This window comes from Lytechinus pictus, chromosome 13 (genome assembly GCF_037042905.1).
Source record: "Lytechinus pictus isolate F3 Inbred chromosome 13, Lp3.0, whole genome shotgun sequence".
Classification (NCBI taxonomy): domain Eukaryota; kingdom Metazoa; phylum Echinodermata; class Echinoidea; order Temnopleuroida; family Toxopneustidae; genus Lytechinus; species Lytechinus pictus.
The window spans coordinates 23238610-23261995 of record NC_087257.1 but is presented as its reverse complement, the minus strand read 5'-3'; the positions used below and the strand labels follow the sequence as shown (position 1 = coordinate 23261995).

At 35.1% G+C, this 23386-nt stretch overlaps 1 protein-coding gene across 1 annotated transcript; it reads right to left on the bottom strand.

The window, feature by feature from the left end:
• Positions 1–745: 745 nt before the first annotated feature.
• Positions 746–23092, bottom strand: LOC129275262 (serine/threonine-protein phosphatase 6 regulatory ankyrin repeat subunit A-like). Its single transcript, XM_064108446.1, has 15 exons — positions 22208–23092; positions 21354–21436; positions 20870–20933; positions 19428–19637; positions 18167–18278; positions 16910–16984; positions 16004–16205; positions 15084–15289; positions 14232–14433; positions 13265–13352; positions 11672–11755; positions 10642–10787; positions 7033–7115; positions 6454–6536; positions 746–5868 (listed from the first exon to the last, which is right to left on the bottom strand). Exons 1-15 carry the CDS (start codon positions 22315–22317, stop codon positions 5538–5540), a joined length of 2079 nt encoding a protein of 692 aa, XP_063964516.1. The 5' UTR covers positions 22318–23092; the 3' UTR covers positions 746–5537.
• Positions 23093–23386: the final 294 nt, after the last annotated feature.

The following is a 23386-nucleotide window of genomic DNA, read 5'->3' as shown; positions in this document are numbered from 1 at the left end:
AAAGGAGTGAGGGATAGAGAAAGAAAAGCGAGAGAGGGATCATGAGATATAGAGATAGGGCAGTCGGAAGGTGAGAGAGAGAGAGAGATGGTGAGAGAAGAGAAGAGGAAGAATAAAAGGTGAGGAATAATAAGTGGGGGAATATCTGCCTACGTTGCAAATGCCCTAATATTTTCGATTGGGCATTAATGCATGGAAGCTCTCTTCCCTAAAGCTGACACAGAGGGCCTCCCGACTCTGAATCCCTAACCCAGTGCCAAGACAAGTAGAAATAAGGATATTGGCACTGGGTTAGGGATTGGGAATCAGGAGGACCTCTATGTTAGCTTTGGGAAAGAGAGCTTCCATACATCTACGTCCAATCTGGACTAGTGCCCTAACAGGGACAGAAGGACCACCTAATTTTTTTTTTATTTTTTTAAGGACATGACTAACTTTTCCACTCGGTCCTATTAACAAACCTTCAAAGAAATATCTAAAAACACAAAAGTCCTCCAAATTAGGGAGGGTTGGCAAATAAGAGTAAGTAGAGAGATGAGTTGGAGATGGAGACAACCACAGAATTTTGATGGTTTCCTCCCAAATCAGGATGGTTGGAAACGAAATCAATGAGATAAAAATTAAATAATACAAGGAAAATAAGAGAACACAAGGCGAATCACGAGGAGAGCAAATTTATAAAGGAGTGGATAGTGATAGGTAGTAAGCACATCACAGAATACAAGGTTGATGAAATCTTCATATGCTTTTGGTATGTATTTCATTTATTAAAATCCATCTTATAAGCATGATATACAGTCCACACAAAGATGACCATTTTCTGGCCCAATTTGGTCAAATTCATCTTCCAAATAATCAAATCCAAACTCTGTAATTGGATATTAACAAACATTACATTCATATTTACAACACAAGAAAATGTTTTTGTTCATTCAACTTTGATGCACCAGTTCCTAAAATACAGGAAAAACTACAAAATTTATGGTAAAATTTTATAGAGGTGCAAATTCTAATGAACAAGAGGGGGACATTTATCAACAAAAGTTTGTGGCAAAGCAACGCATTTAAGAGACAAAGTTTGGTCATGTTTTGCCAAATAATGAGATAAAATCAGCTTTTGGTGTAATACTATGAAGATGAAAACTGGAATAATGCTTGTATCATAATGTTGCAGTCAAATGGAATTTGTTGAAGTAATATATAACAGGGAGTGCGAATAAAATATGTAATTCGAGATAAATTGTGGTTTGGTTTGTAGAAGCATGTAATTTTTCCACGTGCTCAATTACAGTAAAACCAATGTATAAAGACCACACAATGGAGAAAAAATGTGTTTTTATGAACAGGTAGTCTTTCTTGGCAATATATCTGTAATATATGTTTTAATGGGGAATGCTATTAAAGTGAAACCAATCTTTTGGTCTGTATAGATAGGTGGTCCTTCTATACAGTTGGTCACTAAAACAGGTTTGACCGACAGTAGTTGAAGAAAAAAAAATTGGTAAAACAAAATAATTCACCAAATTTGGCTGCAAGTGTCTAAATTGCTGTTTCTTATACATGAATTCATACTTGCCTACGTACATTGTCTGCACATTGTCAATGGTAGTCACCTTGGTGCTTATAATGCTGTAGTAATTGCATTTATTTATATAAAATAAAGTCAAATTCAATTTCTAACTTTTGTGTTCCATATAGCTCAGCCCCTAGTCTATTGTGAACAGCATTATACATATTTCAATTGGCATATCGCTTCGGCTCACAATAGCTTGAAAAATTATTCACACGCAAAAACTTTCAGTACAACATTTATTCCTCAGTAATAATCTTTACTGACAATGTTTCATCGATCTTGGGATAAATCTTAAGGTCAACTTTAGTTGATGAAACACCAGCTGGACCGTGTGAAATGAAAGGTCATTATTAACAAGTTCATATATATCAGCTAAAAAAAATTCTCCAAAATGCACAACATGGTTTTAGTCTTCATGAGAATGTTAAAACTTCAAAGTTGATTATAGTTGATGAAACGTCCTGCCATTCTTACTTTCTAACCAAAATAAACATTGCTATAAGAAATCCTTTACTTTCTTCTTAAAAGTTAAGGTTTGCTCGACATAAATTAGGGACAGGAGTTAATGCATATTGTGACAAAAATAGCTTACTACATGTACGACCAGGCATTTTAAAAATTATGATAAAGCAATACTTAGTGTATTACCAATGTGTAAATGTAAACATTGTTGCAAAGACTCAACACAACATCCAACATCGCCCAAGCTGGAAGAAACATGGAATGAAGTGAAGGAAAGTGCTTGTATTGAAGTGGGTTCGTACACTCTATGCACACATCACCCTTACACCCCCCACTCCTACCATTGCCCTCTTTTAACATCTGAGAGAACAATCCCAATCAACATAATACAATATTTGCTAAAACCACATTATGTGAGAGCAATATAATAAAGCAATTAAAAAAAAAATTATATTCCTATATATGCTAATTTTATGAAGTAATCACCCCCAGCAAGAAAAATAGAGAGCAAAGAAAAGGTGGAGAATAGGGAAGAGAAAAAAGGAGGAGACAAAGATAAATAGATAGAAAATGAAAACAGGAAGAAGACAAAAAATATAAAAAAAATTCTAAATCCATTGATCATTTACTGTTCAATGAGTCTGGAAATTTTGACAAAACAAAAAATAACCAAAACGGTATACAATGCAAATTTATATAAAAAACATAGCAACTTGCTCTGAAAAAATATCAAAGCGGTAATTTGAATACATCTAATGAATATTCAGTAGTTCATAATATATACAAATAATTTTCAAAGCACCAACTCAAATATATAGTTTCTTGACTGCATAGTTATACATACTGGTCTAAATCCTAATTAAAGCAGTGAAAAAAAGGAGAAGAAAAGAAAATGTTGATTCTTTCTAGAATTCATATATTTTCACATTCTTGTAGAAAACACATTTTCTCTTCATTTTGAAGCTGAACATTGTAAAATAAATCTCAATATATCACAAATCAATTTTGCAAACAATACTGATAAGGATAAACAAGGAATATAAGATACTCTGAGCCTCACCTTAGAAAGGGTTTCAATTGATTTGATTAAAACTTAAGATTGATCTCATCTCTGTAACAATACAATATGACATGAGATAAATCTCAACTTAAATTGATTTCAACTGTGACTTTGAAATCAATCTTGAATCAAAATTGATCTCAACTGTGTAAAAGAGGTACAGTAAAAGTTTAGATCAATGCGATTTGAGATCGATACTTATTCATCAATAATCTCAGCTGCGTATTAGATAGCAATTGAGATCAATTCAAATCAATCACAATTCTTTAAGATAAAGGCCCAGAGAGCTAACATCTTCCAAGAAACACAACATATACATGTTATATACCTTTATACCTCTGCATTCATGTGTTCATCAGAGCTCTACAGTATTTACAGACCAACAAGACAAAATACATATTTCCTGAAGCAAAAAGAAATTAATGTGTATGATGTACGGAACTGTTTCACAAAGCGTGAAGTGCAAGTGAAAGTCGTAAATACTCATTGGTTAAATAAAGGTCAAAGGATAATTATGGACTACATATTCATTGGGTAATTACCCATGTTATTATATGTTAAATACCAAGCACATGTTGCTGTTTGAGCATCACTTTCTTAAACATTTCTCTTACGGTTTCAAAGAAATCATGGGGGAACGGGCCTTTGCTCGTGCAGGGCCGACTTTGTTATCACCTCAAATCATAACTTGTACGAACACTTTTCATTAAAAAAACAAACAGTGATCTGTATTTCCCTCCCCCAAAAAGAAAGCACAAATTAAGAAATAAGAAAGCAATAATAAAGAAGCTGAAAGAAAATTGGAAAGCCATTAAAGAATTGAAATAGAAAGGCTGTCATGTGCAATACTACAAAATCAATACCAGACATTTTTTTAATATAAAAAGCTAGATATCAAAACTTTGACTCATCAATATTGTCACAATCACAGTATAACATCAGACCCACTGACATACACAATATTAAGAGTCTAAAATTGGTATACATTACCAATGGAGGCCAAATATAATATTGCGAAGCTAGACTGGATTGAACAACATGAGTAACTTAACTTGTTAAAAAAATAAAGCCAGCTGAAGCTTGTGTAATTATTTCCATCAAGTAAGCATTACACTGCAAATTCCTTTCTTTTGTCATAACTGACCAATTTTCACAAACATTTCTTAGTAAAAATTTAATTTACCATTTTGACTTTTATTTATATCATTGCATATTTATATATTTTGTCCAAATTATGTCAAGAAAAACCTTTTGCCAATTTGAGGAGAGGAAAGTGATTATTTCCGGTCAGTGAAAATCCTTTAACTGTGCTATTAATATACACCCAGGTAAAGAGCAGCAAATAAGGAGTGATGCAAAGAAAAATTACTATCCAGGAAAGCATGCTCTCAAGAATGTCTTAACTCTCAAGAAAGTCTTAATTATTAAGAAATAACTATTAAAAAAAAAACTCTAAACAGTAAGACATTAATCATAATATAGAAAATGTCCATTTCATTCTGATGAACTACACATTTGGTCAATTTGAAGGAGGGGAAATACTATCTACATAGTACATATCTAAATCTCCAACAAACAAGCAGAATAAAAATAAATACATCTAAAATGAATCTAGGAATGTCGCTACAGGAATATGTGAGGTAATTTGGGATTATTCCTTGGTCGGCATCTGTATTACAAGAATTAGTTTGGTTGTTTAAGGGGTTCAAAGAATGAGATCAATGCATGGAATGTCAAATACTATTCATGATCTCATACTGTTTATATAGGTCATACAAACATAACAAATAATAAAGGTGAAAAAGATATCCCTGTGGCCTTTCACAAAGTTACTTTACGGAAAAAACTGGAGTTCTGATAACTGTACACTTTTGTCTTTCCATAATTTCATTGTTTAGAATACAGTTTGACTCTCTATACTCTTATACATTTTTTCCAAGCTTGCACTGTGTATGAGGGGCTGAAACAATGCCTGTGTCACCCTTTAAAAAAGAATTCTTGCTAATTGATATAATTACCTATTAACCTTTCTCTAACTTTGATTAACTCTTTAAAAGAGTGCCTTGTCCGATTCCATTGAATAAAGATGAGTCTCTAATAATAATAAAACAAAGAATCTAACAACCCTGGAAGTGATCCATTTGTTTAATGCTGCATTGCAGTTTGATATCAATAGAAAGGTGTGAAATGTTCGATCTCTTCCAACGCTAAAATGAAATCAAATATCCATTTCATTATAAATGAAAATGAAACTACGGGACTCAAAAGTATCCCCTAAGACTTAAAAAGCCCTAACTCCAATGCAATATCTTTTCTGTCCCTTTTTTCAGAAAATAAGTTAATAGGTAAATTGATATCTAGAAAAATAGTTTAATATAAACAAATGTATTTATAATTCATTTACTAACATCATACAACCTAAGAAATTAATGACATCAATTGTCAATAAGTTTCTGAGTCGGACGTATCAGCGTTGCTCTCCGTCCTGCTCCGATTGCCATCGTTAAAATCGAGGCTGGTGGAGGTTCGGGTGCGGCCGAGCTCACCCGACAGAGCAAGAGCAATGCGTGAGGAATTGATGGTGGAATTTCCTGGCGAGAAGGGCATCATATGAGCTAGAATGAGAGCTAGACAGTCCGCGACCTTGTCGGAAGATGCACAGCTTAGTGCCGGTGTGTAACCTTTGTTGTCTACAGCTAGAAGACTAGCTCCTCTTGTTATCAGATCCTGGACTACTATGACTAGACCACGAGAAGCTGCTATATGTAATGGCCTATTTAAAGAAAGAAAATCAAAGCATTTCATTTCATGTTATGTTAATCATTGGTGTGCAACACAAAAAACCAAAATTAAAAATTATGGGGCTTTTCCTTTCATTTTTTTCTGAATAAAAATTTTCATTGAACCCAAGGGTATCATTTCTTCTTTTTTTTTTCGTTCAGAGTTCTTTGGCAAATTACAAAGACATTTCTTAGATTTGTTTTCTTTCTGAATCAGAATTTACATTGAACCCATCAGAAATTAAAAATAAATACTTTTGCACATAACATTTTTGGGATGAATGTACAGTAACCTAACATCAATTTTTCCCTTGACGGTATGTCAATAAAGAAAGAAAACACCCTGGCCATAACATATTGCTCCAATTTCAGAAATTAACTGACATCCACAGTCCACAGTAAAACAAGAATGAAATACATCAAAATCGGATCATTTGTAGATCAATGAAAGAAAATTTTGCCAACAATGGACATGACATTTAAGAATGTGTCAAAGTGCAAGGGTAAGGATATAACAAAGCCAGGTATATAACATGGATGGGGATACTTATCGGGGAAAAACATACACAGGTACTTACGTTTCTCCTTTGGCATTTGGCATATCTAAGACTCTAACATCATCAATCTTCTCCAAGATCATCAAAGCACAACCTTCATGTGTCTGGATAACAGAAACAAACAAGTATCAACTTTAACTAAATAAATCATCATTACCATCATCATCATCATTGTCATAATCATCAACATCACCACCACCACCAACATCAACACCACCACCATCATCATCATCATCACAATCACCATCATAATGATTGGCATTACACTTCTGCCTTCATAGGGCTGATCTCCAAAAGCAACGGCGGGAAAAAAAAAACAGAAATGATCATGATCACCAACATCATCATCATCATAATCATCATCGTCATCACCATCATCACAATCATCTTCATCACCATCATCATCATCATCACCACCATCATCATCATCACCAACATCATCATCACCATCATCACCATCATCATCGCCATCATCATCACCATCATCATCACCACCATCATCATCATCACCACCATCACAAACACCACAACCAAAATCCTCATCATCTTCATCATCATCATCATCATCATCATCATCATTGTCGTCGTCTTATATCTGACCTGTTGGCAAGCCAGGTGTAGAGCTGAGTTTCCTGTGTCATCTGATAAGGAGATGTCTGCTATTTGTCCAGTGACAAGTAATTCTGAAAGGACAAAACAAAGGACACTCCATAGTATACACAAATTGAAAATGTAGGGTGTGTTTCAAAACACTTAAAATCAATTGCAAGTGGATTCTGAAGTCTCATAAACAATAATTAGATTTTAAGATATATTTATTTCCACAATCTGATAAAAATACAAGTCAGTATCATAAAAACATTCCAAATAAACATTCAAAAACCAAAATACAACAGGGTACATTACAAAAGCAGCAAATTAGCCTTATACATGTAATCGATTGCAGATTTGTCAGCAGCTGGAGTTAGAATTTATCATTTCAAAGGGATATTTGCAAGGGACATTTCTGATCAATAATATTACTTTACAAATGGGGCCTAATATGTATGAAGAAATTATTTCATAATATGGAAAATACTCTATCAGTTTTATTTGGTAATCTTGAACAAAAAATATCACAATGCCTTAAAGGAAAATGGGAAAATGAATATTATGTATCTATACCTTATAGTAACAACAACATCAAAATGTTACAAAAGATTTCAAAGTTTAAACATATGTTGCTTGAATATTTAACAAGAGGTTTTGCATTGAAAATATATGCCTGCAATCACTAATGCAAGAAAGACATAGGAGGTTATACTAACATACAAAATCATACGGTACAAAGAAAAATAAATGACACATTAAACAAATGGTTGGTGTTTTTTAAGTGGGGGAAATAAACAATTTAAAAGCAACGTAAACGTTTGTATTTGAAAGCATATTCACTGTATTTACTTATACATTAAACATTCTGAACACAATGTATTCCGTGATACATACTGCGAAAATAGCATAATGGACATTTAACAGCACATAAATTCTTTAGAATAAGAAATGGGCAGGATGAACACTTTAATTTGCAACACACTTTGACATAAGCATAAAGTAGAGTTGCTTTGAAGATAAACCATATCCTATCAATTCTTAACAAATCTGCATGGCTGCAAGGACTTGCAACAAGGATTTAAATCTCTGCAATAAAGTATACAGAAGAACTAGTTGTGATATGTTATTGGTTATTAAGTGTTTTAGCTAGACCCATTTTAGTGGTGGTTGCTATTTCACGGCATTACAAAGTGTTTTTTTTTTTCAGGTTGAGTTAGAGGTCTTAAAGCCAAAAGTGAAGGAACATCAATGTAATAACGATCTGACAATAGCAAATCTTTGAAAATAAACTAATATTTATAAAATATAAGAATGTTTAATGTAAATTATGCAAATAAAACAAGATTAAAGGTGGAAATGAACCCAAGTGCAATTCCTCTTTGCAAGGAGTTAGTTATTTAACACTTTTCATTCGATATTAGTGGTGGACGGAAGCAGTGTTTTTCATTATGAGTGGTGGTCAGAAATCTTTTATGCCGGTTGGGCACGACCACTGCCGTCCGCTATAGCTATAACACTGGTTAGTAAGCTCTATATAGAAGTTAAAATAACAATTGTGTTACTGCTGTATTTGTTTGTAATTTAAAAGGAAAAATCTAAGATGTTCACCTGAATACCTTTCAAGAGTAAAAAGAGGATTTTCATAACACGCTTGAAATAATCAGAGATTACTAGCCAACCGTACCACCTATTTAAGAAGTATCTTATCACAATACATGTACAACACCAAACCAATAGCTAATATTCAACTACAGTATACAAACAAGTACTATTATCTTTTTAATGAACTGGGCCTATTGCAAAAAGTAGTTTAAAGGAAACTAGATATAACAAACAAAAATATTGATTTGTATTTTTAGAACAGATTTTTGTTTCATTCAAATGGTTTTTGTAATATGTATATTTGAAAAAAGGGATAAAATATAAGGAGTAGATACACTGAGTCATCATTGTTTACAGTGGCTATTCATTAAAGAGTTCATAATGGTGATAATCTTAAAATAAAATCAGATCTTCGTATGATAACCTTACATTAATACCAAAAAAAAACAGGGATTGCCCAAAACTAAAGCAAAGAATATATATCAAACACAGTAATTCCTTCTGTCACACAAATTGAATTGCCCAACCCAATTCCCTGACTAATCATTTCTAACTTAAATCAGAAAGCTATTTATAAAAGAAATCACAAGTATAATTTTTTTTTAATTAAACACGTATTGAGCAGACCACACGCAAATTATGCTAAAAGTTTATACATCAATTGCGTATACACGTACAAAGAAAAACAAAATAAAGCAAATGTTTTGGGGCAAATGTCTGACACAGCTACACAATATGACTATTGCAACATCCCTTACCATTGTCATAGTCTAAACAATCTTCTTCCTGACAGCATAGCAATTCTATGAAGCAGTGTAGAGTTAGGCAGATTATTCATAATAGTGAAGTTAGGTACATTATTCATGATACTGGAAGTTATATGCAAGAGTGTAGAGTTAGGTACATTTTTCATGATACTAGAGGTTATATTCAAGAGTGTAGAGTTAGGTACATTTTTCATGATACTGGAAGTTATATGCAACAGTGTAGAGTTAGGTACACTTTTCATGATACTTGAAATTATATGCAACAGTGTAACCTTAGGAAGATTATTCATGATACTAGTATTTCAGGCACTGTATATGATTTAGGCATATTATTCATAATAGTGAAGTTAGGTACATTATTCATGATACTAGAGGTTATATGCATGAGTGTAGAGTTAGGTACATTTTTCATGATACTTGGAAGTTACATGTATATGCAACAGTGTAAAGTTAGGAAAATTATTCATGATACGTGTATTTCAGGCACTGTATATGATTTAGGCAGATTACTCATACTAATTACATGTATGTCAAGCAGTGTGTAAAATTAGGCAGATTATTCAGTGTATATAAGTTTATGTGTAGGTGTAAAAAATAGGCAGCCGAGTCATCACACGAGTACAAGGTGCAGTGTAATTTTATGAAGAATATCAATCATACTAGTAGTTATCTGAAGCAGTGTAGAATTAGACAGCTTAATAATTACAAATCAACGAAATAGTCTGTGCATAGATTATTACCAAAACGAAAAATTAGCCAAAACGAAAAATAACCAATCTAATACTACATGATTAAATGTAATTGAGGAAACTGTATCATTGCAAAAATCTGGCATTACGAAGTGATTAATACAAACTGGCAACTTGTAGTCCTTTTAATAATAATAATAATAGGCATTTATAAAGCGCCATCTATCTAGAAATATTCTATTCCGAGGCGCGATGTTATTATCATTATTACCCTGGCTTTAGCTCAAACTGCCTTTCAGCGCTCTTGCATTCAAGGAATTAATCTTGCCGGGTACCCATTCACCTTACCTGGGTTGAGTGCAGCACAATGTGGATAAATTTCTTGCTGAAGGAAATTACTCAAAGAGAGATTATTCAAATCAAGCGTTGAAATCGTGCATAAAAATCTCAAATCTGCAGTTTATAGGAAGCAGCAGTGTAGGCATATCATCCCCCCCCCCCTGCGCCAGTAAATAAATAACACTTGGCATCTCTTGTATCATAATTTGAGTGAGTCTTACCTATTGTTCCGGCAGAGCCACTCTCTGCTGCTATCATGAAGCAAGTCTTGCCACTCCTGTCTACAATGTTTGGCTGGCCTCCGTGCCTCAGTAAGAGCTGCATGCATTCCACTTGGTCGTTGAGGGCAGAAGCATGTAACGGTGTCCTGAAAGGTAGAATAAAAAAAGGGAAAAGAGTAAATGCTAAAACATGAATACAGCTAAATGTGATTTAACATAAAATTTTGTAAGTTTGGGTAAAAATGGAAATATTCATGGTGAGCTTTATAAAGTTCTTTTTGTTAAATTTAGGAAGATCATGAAATAATGTTCATTTAATGGATTGCTCTTCAAATGCACTAACATTCAAAATGTAACAAATATTATCTACTTCACTAAGAACGTCCCTCTTCCTTTATTTTACCTATCCAAGAAGGCTAGAACTATTGAGTATGTCCTCTATATCAGAAAGATATTGAAACTTATATTAACAAATCTTTGCTTTTTGTGAGCATGCATATTGTTTACGTTGTGATTATTATTCGTTCGTTTCATACTAATTCACAATTTTCAAGATGCAATAGCATGACTTGCAATTTAGTTCACTTATTTATATTACAAGTTTATAAGATTCAGTAGAGTTCACATGATATATGTATTTTTTTGTGATAGAAAGCAACAATGTCTTATCTCCTTTCAAAAAATTGGATGGGTGAAGGACAGAAGGGGTGTCAACTATTCTGTATCACCCTTCCCATGTAACTATTTCATTTACTATTTATTTCTGGAATCAAATGTTTAATTGTATTATTTATTATATCTTGTACATACATTGTAACCATTGCAATTCAGTCTTTGGACTGCGAGAATGGATTTTCAATAAAATCCTTCAATCAATCAAATCAATCAGGGAGTGTGTCATGAAGCTAGTTTGTGGTGATTTCCACCTCAGCCAATCAGATTCATGGATATAAGTAGCTTATAACACATATCAGTGAATATCACTGCCAAAGACTTCATGAAATGTTCCCCTTGGAACCATGATACTAACCTTCCTTTAGAATCTTGAATGTTGACTACTTCATCTGCTAAAGCATCTATAAGCATCTCAGCACATACTTCATTGTCTCGTAATCTGCAAGGACATGACATTTAAAAATGATTATTAATTAGATGTAGGGTTTTCCAGGCAAAAAATCTTTTCGATATTTATTGCGGTGTTCATCAAATACGATGTCCAGAACATTGATGAGTTTTTATATTTTGGTGATGTTATCAACATTATGTCATCATAATTTTCAATGGTTTAAAAAATGAACGATAATAAATTAATGTTTGCCCTTTTGGAATTTCTCAATAATAATGATAACATTTTTAGAGTATATGTTTGGTTAAAAACATGCAAATATTCACACTTTCTGTAGCTTTATTGATCAATCAATTGGCAGGGGCCGAGGAAGCGTGGGGGTTTCAGCCCCCCCCCCCAACTTTTTTCCAAAACCGTGTACAAAAAATGTAACAAGTGGAATGCCTCTGGCCGTCTCACCTGCATCACGCGATTCAATATAGCAGCAGTGCTGATTTTGAAAACTACTATAACTCGCACAAGATGTTCAGTGATACTTGGTTACTCTTATTTCCACGTTTTATGAACTAGACCAATACACTTATAGAGATATGATGGCAATTCAACAAATACCCCCAACGTGGCCAAAGTTCTTTGACCTTACATGACCTTTGACCTTGATCATGTGACCTGAAACTCGCACAGGATGTTCAGTGATACTTGATTACTATTATGTCCAAGTTTTATGAACTAGACCAACACACTTTCAAATTTATGGCTGTAATTCAACAAATACCCCAATTTGGCCAAAGTTCATTGACCCTAAATGACCTTTGACCTTGATCATGTGACCTGAAACTTGCACAGGATGTTCAGTAATACTTGAATACTATTATGTCCAAGTTTCATGAATCAGATCCATAAACTTTCAAAGTTATGATGGTAATTCAACAGATACCCCCAATTCGGCCAAAGTTCATTGACCCTAAATGACCTTTGACCTTGGTCATGTGACGTGAAACTCATGCAGGATGTTCAGTGATACTTGATTAACCTTATGTATAAGTTTCATGAACTAGGTCCATATATTTTCTAAGTTATGATGACATTTCAAAAACTTAACCTTAGGTTAAGATTTTGATGTTGATTCCCCCAACATGGTCTAAGTTCATTGACCCTAAATGACCTTTGACCTTGGTCATGTGACATGAAACTCAGGCAGGATGTTCAGTAATACTTGATTAACCTTATGGCCAAGTTTCATGAACTAGGTCCATATAATTTTTTAAGTTATGCTGTCATTTCAAAAACTTAACCTCAGGTTAAGATTTGGTGTTGACGCCGCCGCCGCCGTCGCCGCCGCCGTCGCCGCCGCTGTCGGAAAAGCGGCGCCTATAGTCTCACTCTGCTATGCAGGTGAGACAAAAATGACCATATGATTGTGATTTTTTGCATGGTCAGTCCTCCCCCCCCCCCACTTTGAAAACCGTTCCGCGGCCCCTGATTGGAACTTTTAATTCATATTTACAATTGATTACAAATAAGTTTCTAACAACAACCCTATAATTTAAGACTTACACTGCACAATGAAGAGCTGTAAAACTATTTCCTTCAAAGAACATGTTGGGATCTTGTTCAAGTAACAATTCAACACAGTTATCATGACCTGTAAATATAAGTCAAATCAATCAGACATTAAAAATTGTATCAAATACCGTGATTGGTGTTAGTGTTCAATTACTGACATTTTAGTAAAGTGTGAATCTAGATTTTTTTTGTAATAATCTCAATTGAAAATATACTTTACAAAACAGAAATCAAATAACATGCTAAGCTGCATTGGCCATATTAATTGTACACGTAGCTTATAATAATAATATAGGGTATTTATATTGCGCACATATCCACCTTGTCAGGTGCTCAAGGCGCTCCTATATTACCCGGCTAAGCTAGGCGTTCATAGCGCACACAGCTTTTTGAGGAATTACTTCCTACCAGTACCCATTTACCTCACCTGGGTTGAGTGCAGCACACTGTGGATCAGTTTCTTTCTGAAGGAAATTACGCCATGGCTGGGATTCGAACCCACGACCCTCTGTTTCAAAGTCCAAAGACTAATCCACTGGGACACAATGCTTATGTCATCAACAAACCTTTGTAAATTCATCAAAACTTTACAATTACACAATTAAAAAAATAGTCAAAGCATGTAAATGGATGTTTCCAAGCAATTTAGATAGCATTAGGCCAATTTTTATCAGTTTTATGCCATCATCCAAAAGCTACCACTTCTCGTCATAACCATAATAACATAAGCTACAACTGGGATCTGGAAGTGGATGGCATAAGATAAAGTGAAGACCAAAGATTACTTGGAAATATATAAAGAAGGAAAGCAGTAGGGTTGGTCTGAACAAGGAGGATGCTTAAGACAGAAAGAAGTGGAAGGAGGGAGTCCCATCATGGTGGGAGAGTCCGTAACCCTTCATAAGAGAGAGAAAATATTGACTGAAATAAACGATAAGATTCTACAGTGATTACTCACCATTATAGCAAGCCCAGTGCAGTGGTGTGTAGCCCTTGTTATCTAAGTGGTTTGTGGGTTCAAGCTGCAGGAGAGACCCCAGGATACCCTCGTGACCGCAAGCTGCTGCCATGTGAAGGGCCGATCTGCCGTTGATATCTCGGATGGTGGAGTTACACACCCCTAAGAGGGCATCGCAACATTCTTCATGGCCATTAGCAGACTGACAGGACAAAAAATGTAGATAATTGATAATTAAAGCTTAAATATAAATGTTGCAGGCTTGTAGCAAACAATGATTTAATATCAAGCCCAGTTGGTAACAATGATTTAATATCAAGCCCAGTTTTGTTGTCACCATATCATCGTAGATAAAGATTGGGTAGATTTACATAAACATTCCTTTCTGAGATCATGAAATCCATGCTAAACAAATAAAAAATTACCCTGAAGATCACCAACACCAAAAAGGACATATGAGATATTGTATTATTATTGCTTGGAATAATACCCTACATGTACACCTGGCTAGAATACCATGCTTATTTTCCGAATTTCTCAACAAATAAATAAAATATTTTCTACCCTATTCACGTTGCTGATATGTTTCATTTATGCATACAAACACTACGATAGTTATCTCATTGGAGACCGTTCAAACTTATGTTTAGATCGTCATCAATGGCTAACCAAAAGGACATTTTATATAATAAAAAATAGCCATGTGGGTACAAGACCAAGTGATAATTGGACCAAAATTATAGACGGGCAAATAAATTAGTCATAGTAGTATCAGACAATATGGAAATTAGACAAACTGGTACAAGGCATTAAACCAAACAGCTTCAAACCTCAGAGCTGTTGCTAACTTACCGCTCTATGCAGTGCTGTCCTCTTATTGACGTCTTGAATGGTAGGGCTAGCCCTGTGATCTAATAGGAGCATGGTGGCATCAATGTGACCGTTACTAACAGCGACCATGAGAGGAGTCCTGCCCTGATCGTCGACAACATCAACAGCGCCCTCTTGGTCTGCATTCTCAAGTAATATCCGCAAACATTCTGCATGGCCATTGTAGGCTAGAAAAGGGCAAAATAGGAGAATATTAATAATGGTCTGCATTCTCAAGTAATATCCGCAGACACTCCGCATAGCCGTTACAGGCTACATGAAGGTAGAGGCAAGATAGAATATAAATAATGGCTTGTAGCATTCTAAAGTAATATCCGCTGACACTCGACATGGCCATTTTAGGCTAGTTAGGGGCAAATAGAATATAAAAAATGGTTTGTCATCTAAAACAAATTAAAGAATACATACTTTCAAAAAAATTGATTAGAACTATTAGAAATTTCATTTAACATTTGATTTAGAAAGAGAATGAGGCCCAGGGGGAAGAAATCAACTTTCCCATGATAGAACAGAACAGAAAACAGTCCACCACCTCTTTCATAAATATTCAAGGAAAAAGGGTCCCCAGGGTCTCATTCCCTACCAAACAAAAAAATATCTTTTATATTTAAGGGGCTCCTTTTTACAACTTACTGCCTAAATCAGCAACATAGGATAAGCTTTAACATTGTGATGAATGGGGATTTCCAGGGCTCCCTTTTTAGTTTATAGTGCTCTTTTGAGCATTTCAGGGGCTTAATCACCCCAAGCCCCCCCATGTGATTTTTTTTTCCGTTCCCTACATGAATATTTACTCCTAAGAGACAGTAATGAGGAGAAACAAGAATAGGAAGGAAAGAATAAAGAGAGTAAAGGCATCCATCACAAATTAACAAACTTACCAGCCGCATGCATGGGCGTTCTCTTTGAAACGGAATCATGGACTAGAATGGTGGCAGACTGCATGACAAGAGATTCCACACACTCAGCGTGACCTTTGAATGCAGCAAGGTCAAGGGCCGTTCGTCCGTTGGCATCCTGGATGTCCAGGTTGACGATGGAACGCATCAGGACCTGAAGCGCTTCTACGTGACCATTATATGCCTGGAATCAAAGATGGTAGGTACAAGACGATTTTCATTTGATCTTTTTTATTAGTATATTACCAACCAGTACACGTTCAAGTCTTCAAACATATGCCCTGGACCCATCTTACAAAGAGCTATAATAGATCTTAGGGCATAATATAAGCATGACCCCTTCTTATAAGCATTGCTTCTCAAGGTTCTCTGAGCTAACTATGTTATATTGTTTTTTATTCCTTGTGAATCTTTCATCTTCTTTTTTCTATCCCCTTTGATGGTTGAATAAATGAATGAATTGAACTAAACTAAACTAAACTAAACTAAAATGAACTGAATTGAACTTAATTGAATTTAATTAAATTGATCTGAACTGAATCAAAATGAATTAAATTGAATTGAACTGAATTAAATTGAATTGAGTTGAATTGATTGGAATTGAACTGAATCAAACAGGAGGAAAGTAATAAAGTGAATATTTGAACAAGTATCAACAAATGCTTCATCTTTTTTCTTGTAAGAAATACACAACATATCATTTTACATGCATATGAAAGTCAGAGCAAAATTATACATACATGTATTTGTTATATATCTTTTTTATATATAAACATAGAAAATCACTTTGAGCATGGTACACAAACTGGTATGAGCCAAGTATCTTCAATAATTATAGCTTTTGATATTTGTAGTAATCACATAATAGGTAGTGTATGAAATACTTACTGCTAAATGAAGGGGGGTTGTAAGAGGACCTGATCGGCTTGCTGCAAGAAGTTCATTGGCTGCTACAGCTCTCAGCTACAAAAACAAAACAGGGATTATATATAATCAAGTTGTCTTTAGTGAAGGCCTGTGATCTTTATTGCAATAAGGGCACTGTTCTTAGTAGATATTGTAGACCCTATAAGCCAGTTCACGGTTAGCTCATGATCAACTTTTCTCAAATGACCTTTGTGATTTTTCATTAGGATAAGCACTATCATTTTCAAATGTAGATGTTGCGTAAGCTTTACCGGTAGAGTATTCAAATTCTAAGAACAAAAGGCATTGTATAGACCAGGTGACTAGAATAGTACATCAGGGATAACGTTTGGAAATCTGTTTTGTCTGCCTTTGGCACATTTGACTATTGTTTAGGCTACTGTCAAATACATGAATAATCATCAAATCGCAAATGCCTATGTCAGTGAATTTGAAAGCCACCTTCATGGTTGTCTCCAACGACCTTTTTCTGCTCGTGCGCAGTTTACAACCGTGAACAGGCTTATTACAGTGAAAATGTTAATGGGAGATATTGTAGGCTGATAAATTTGAACAAGCAAATGAATAAATACCACATCTATTGCTATTGACTGATTATGATTAAAATTATGATTGTGATTGCCATTGTTATCATGGCTGCATTTGATTGATGATCCCCAGATGATGATTATGATAATTATAATGTAATAATGATATTGATGATGTAAAAAATAGTGTTAGTCTTCATCATCACCATAATCCTCATCATTATCATCATACTGATATCTGAATGAGCCAAGTTTGCTATTCGTGTCAGCTTTGGACCAGTAACACAAAGGTTTGACATGGATTGTAGATATGAAAGAACAATTCTGATTGGTACCTGATCATCAATTTGAACAAACACACATGTAACACTGATCTCGATTGGTCATCACTGATTGACTGCCAACTGTCGGGTTACAAGGCCCAGGGCCCCGTCTTATAAAGAGTTGCAATTGATCTGAAAGTCAGCAACATCAATATCTAAAATGGATTTTTGCTAAAAATATTTTCTAGATATGCTATGAAATCATACATTCATTGCTTTTTTGAATTTCAGTGTGCTTCTCTTTGTGTACAAAGGACATTGTGCAAAATTTTTGTAGAAAAAATTGTTGGATTTCCATGCAGTTGAGGTTGATCAGATCAAACGTAACTCTTTGTGAGGCTGGCCCCTGGTTTGCGAGACATCCATACCTTTTCTGCTGCTAAACTGTGACCGCTTGCTGCTGCGTAATGAAGTGCATTGTATCCATGCTCATCTCTTAATGTTGGATTTGCATTGTTGTGAAGAAGATGCTCCACACAGCTGAACAAGAGAAAGTATAAAAGGCCATTAATATGAAACCAAGTCATCATCATCATCATCATCATCATCATCATCTTCATCATCTTCATTTTTCATTATCATTGTTTTTCTTCTTGATTATATATTATAGCAAGTGTTGGCTTGGTTTTTTTTTTAATATATACTTAATTGATACTTCAATCATTCGTATTCATACTATACCAAAAACAATTTATTTTTTGACAAATATGGAGGTATGAATACATAATATGATTATATCATTAATATATGTTTCGGTTTGTCATATTTTCAAGCATTTTTTTTTGCTTACAATGGCAATCCATCTTCTGCTACTGATTTCATGCTTAATGATATATGCCTGATTTATTGTCAATATATATTTGTTATATTTATGTTATACTTTATTGTTATGTCGAAGAAAAATAAATTAAGTATCAAGCGCAAAAGGGTATTTACATATAGTAACTACGCTATATAAATGGACATATTATTACTATAAAAGAAATTGCAAGGTCCGTTTCTGAACTCCTGTTTAACTCAAATCCTGGTCTTAATATGAAGGTGATTTCAACTCAGCTTGCTGCTATGGTAGGCAGTCTTCCACTTTATACTAACCCTACATGAATTATTGCATATGCACTGCACATAATAACAACACAATAATAATGCAACAAATGAAGCATTCATATCCACTCAAGGCGCAAGTTTTGTAATTATTACCCTGGCTTTAAGCCCACCACTATCCCTATGAATAAATATTTCAATGAATTAATATTCATTCCAGGTACCAACATCTTAACACTACCAGGGGGGTAGTCTTTAAGACAGAAGTTTTGAGTACATGTTAGTTTTATTTTTACAACTGTGTGTCCAGTGCAGCATAATGCGGAGTAATTAATGCCATGGTTGGGATTTGAACCCATCAGATTGAATGGAGAAAGTCAGAAGCACTAGACCATGATGCTTCCATATAGCTTTGTGCATTACATCATGTAGTCCTTAATAAAAAGTGACATGGTTGGGGATTTCAACCCATGACTTTCTCATTGAAAGGAAAAAAGACAAAACCACTAGACCATGGTGCTTCCATAAAAGCTTGATGCATTAAAATCCCTTGTTCATAGAAATATTTTAATAACATTGCCTTACTCTGCTTCCATGTCGGCAGCTGCTGCATAGTGGAGTGGCGTGCAGTTCCTGATGTCCGAGGTATTGACCTTTGACCCCATAGCGACCAATGAGAGAAGACATTGATGGTTGGCATTGCCTGCAGAATAGTGGAGGGGTGTACGGCCTTCCTTGTCTTGGACGTCAAAGTCAGCTCCTCGGCTGATTAGTAGATCTAAACAGTCAACGTTCCTGATTGATCAAAGTGGGAAGATAGAGAAGTTGCAGTTGCTGGCTTTTCATAGATGAAATAGATCAGATCAATCAACTCTTTGTAAGAGGGGGTCCTGACTGATCAAATCTATTATGTTATTTCGACTGATATTCTTATCAACTTGTTACGAATTTTGGTTTGTTGGGAGGACTGTAGCATTGAGTTCTAGGTTGGCAATTAATTGTACGCTTGATTTTTACGATTGATTGCACATAATCGCTGATGTGGTTTACGGTACACCATGTGAAGTGTTATAGAAACAGTGGATAGAAGAAGAGAAGAAATGGATAGGCGAGAAAGTGGAGATTTGAGAGTGGAGTATTCTTTCTTGAAAGTAGTCCTGAAAAGGACTGTAAACCAGGAAAGATTGATGAGTTGAGAACAGCTTGAGTAGTAGAGCTAATGAGGAGATGCTGGCTTGAGTCGGCGAGTAGAGATGATGAGTAGTAGAGAGACTCGACGTTTCGGGCAGATTGACTGTCCGTCTTCAGGAGTGAAGACGGACAGTCAACTTTCCTGGTTTACAGTCCTTTTCAGGACTACTTTCAAGAAAGAATACTCCACTCTCAAATCTCCACTTTCTCGCCTATCCATTTCTTCTCTTCTTCTATCCACTGTTTCTATAACACTTCACATGGTGTACCGTAAACCACATCAGCGATTGTACATACCACCATGCAAACCTTCAAACAACATCTGATTGCACATAGTAGTCAATGCAATCAATCGTAAATAAATGTTCTACGATGATTGCTAAGCTTCGTGTTACGGGCCCCTAGGCTTCGTAACATAATGCTTTGTGATTGACTGTGGGGATATTCTCTACGAGCGAATGCATGGACTGTTAGGTCTGATCAATTGTAAAAATCATTATCACAATCAATCGCTACGAGATTGAATTATGGAGGAGTCTGTAAGATGGTGATTGGGAAATATCAATTACAATGTACCTAAAAATGAGTGTAAGTACTTTGAGAATAATCACAAAATGATCAGAGACGTCTTTGTGCACGATATGTTTGTGTTGGGGCAAGAACACCCTTAAGACCACCACTTCGCATATTGCATGCATGCAAGAAAGCCGTTAGCAGCACGCATAATGTGAGTGCATTGCATAAAGGTGTTTCTGCACTGACAATGTCCACAAAAAATGTCAAAAATGTTTTGCTAAGGATGTTCTTGCACCGACAAGACAATGTACTGAACCTACCCTGAGCATGATGCACAATGCGCTGGTGTCCTCCCGTTCTCATCAAGACCATTCACTTCACAACCTGACATAATAAAAAATGAAGATTACATTGGTTATTAATTTTGGTTTAACAATTAACTGATTTTTTTCCCTGTATTTCTTGTGTTTATTACACCTTTTTTATTCATTTTCATTTCCTTTTCTTTCATTTTCATTTGAGGAGAGGGATCAGAACTAACGAAATCGCTGTGTAATATACCATTAATATTTACAACTTATTGCAACGTATTATACAGAGTTTGCCTTAGAAAACAGTTACGCTGAACAACACAAATTATTGTGCGTTTTATGTTACAGGGCACAAGATCTGTAATGAAAACAATCAAAATTGATTCTCTAAGACCTACTCTTGAAATAATTTCTTACTTAGGTTTTCACAGTTGAACTCCATGAGAAAACAAAAACATAGCCTTTGATGTTGACAGCAAGACCAAAAACTTACCAGCTTCAAGAAGTTTCTTGCAACAAATTGTGTAGCCACTCAAGCCAGCTAGATGGAGCGGAAGCATACGATGGATACCATGTCTGTTAGAAACATGAACAAAGGGAGTGTATAGTCAGACTCACCTATGATTACAGTATGTTGAAATTAACAAAGAAGCTTAATTACATGGGTATGCTTTAAAGCCAGTATATCACAGCAATTTTGAACATCATCTCAAGACCTACACTATCGGTGTGTTGGCTCAGTTGGTAGAGCACCCGTCTCACAACCAGGAGGTCGGGAGTTCAAACCCCGGTCACGTCAGACCAAAAGACGTTAAAAGATGGGAGTTGCTGATACCCTGTTTGGCATTCAACGATTAAAGGGATAGAGCCTCGTCGATCTGGCGCTGCACAGCGGCTGCCAGGCCCACAATCAATTGGGCAAAGCAAATTTCTGGAGTATTTCATTTCATGTCTATTTCGAGCAATAAAATATGCAACTTTATTTAGGATGCAACATATTATCCTCACTGTGATGAACAATTTCCTTCAATCTCTACAATATTCATACCTCCATATTTGTCAAGAAATAAATTGTTTTTAGTATGCTTCCACTCATTCCTGCTGTTTTCTTTCTTTTTCAATAGAGAACAAATTACCATCGAATTCTTTGAAGCCAAAATTCAAATGATACATTTGTGATTGTTTGATGAAAGGGGATATGCATGAACATACATAGGCTTGTTGCAGAAAATTCACTGGGTTCTTAGTTTGGTGCGCTTTTTAAAGATTAACCTGATTTTGGCGTTAAACTCTGATAAATCAAGGTTTGAATAGAGTGACACGTGTCACATTAAGTGATGTCCATACCTTGTTGGGTCAGCACTGTGGTCAAGCAGTGTGACCAGTAGCTCCTGGTGACCATGCTGTGCTGCCAAGTGGAGTGGCGTATTACCTTGACTATCTACACAGTCAATCATAGCACCTACAGCAAACAAGATAGAAAGTAACTTCAAGAAATGATAACCATTCAAATATTCAACTACGTATCACAGACCTATTATTGCTGGGGGCCGTTTCATAAAGTTGTTCGAAAGTTAAGAGCGACTTTAAGAACAACTGGTGATCCTTTCTTGTGGTAAATGATATCATCACCATTCAATGTTCATTGGTGATTATTTAGTGCGTAAGAAAGGTTTATCAATCGTTCTTAAAGTCGCTCGTAACTTAACAGCTTTTTGAAACACCCACCGGGACCCCTATCATTGGTAGCTGCCATTAATAGCAAATACCATGATAACATTACTTGACAGTTGGACGGCTTATTAAAATCAAGGGAAAATAGTTGTAAGAAATGATCACCACTCAAGTCTTTCTCCCTATTGTATGACCAAGGGACATGTAACTGCCATCACTAGTGACGATTGTATCATTACTAGAAAGCTGGATGACCAATCAAAATCAAGGGGAAATAGTTTCAAAAATGAAAACCATTCACATATTTTCCTACCAATTTCAGGAACCTTTCAGTTGTGAATGCCATCAATATCAAATACTGTGTTAATGTAACTTAACAGCTGGATGGCCAATGAAAATAAATTGAAATTTTTTTAAAGAAATGATAACCACTAAAATATTCTCCTACCAATTTAATGATCCTACCAACAGTAGTTGCTACTGGTGGTAACTACATGTAACCTGGCATTGTTGTTTGACAGCTAACAAAAATAAAGGTTTCGTCATATGTATGTTTCCATGGAAGTTACAATCAATGTGAAGTTCAATGAGCCAAGACCAAATGTACAAGTATGAATTGAATCAGGGGGAAAAAATACAAGGGGACTTGGGGCGATTTTGCCCTTGAAATGCACAAAGAGCCCTGGAATATTTCCATTCATTGAAATGTTAAAGTTTATCCAACATTTCAGAATTTGGCAGTAAGTTGCGAAAAATAAGCCCCCGAAAATAAAAGGATATTTTTCAGCACAGAATAGGCAAGAGAGGAGATAGCAAGATACATTAAAAAAGTGACAACTTGAATATGAATAA

Bases quoted from the DNA above. Each gene is read 5' to 3' on its own strand.
- LOC129275262 (XM_064108446.1), bottom strand. From the start codon at position 22,317: ATGATTGACTGTGTAGATAGTCAAGGTAATACGCCACTCCACTTGGCA. The intron at 21,437-22,207 runs GTATGGACATCA...TGTTTCTAACAG, and splicing joins CACAGTGCTGACCCAACAAG to ACATGGTATCCATCGTATGC. The intron at 7,116-10,641 runs GTAAGACTCACT...TTGTCCTTTCAG, and splicing joins TGGCTCTGCCGGAACAATAG to AATTACTTGTCACTGGACAA.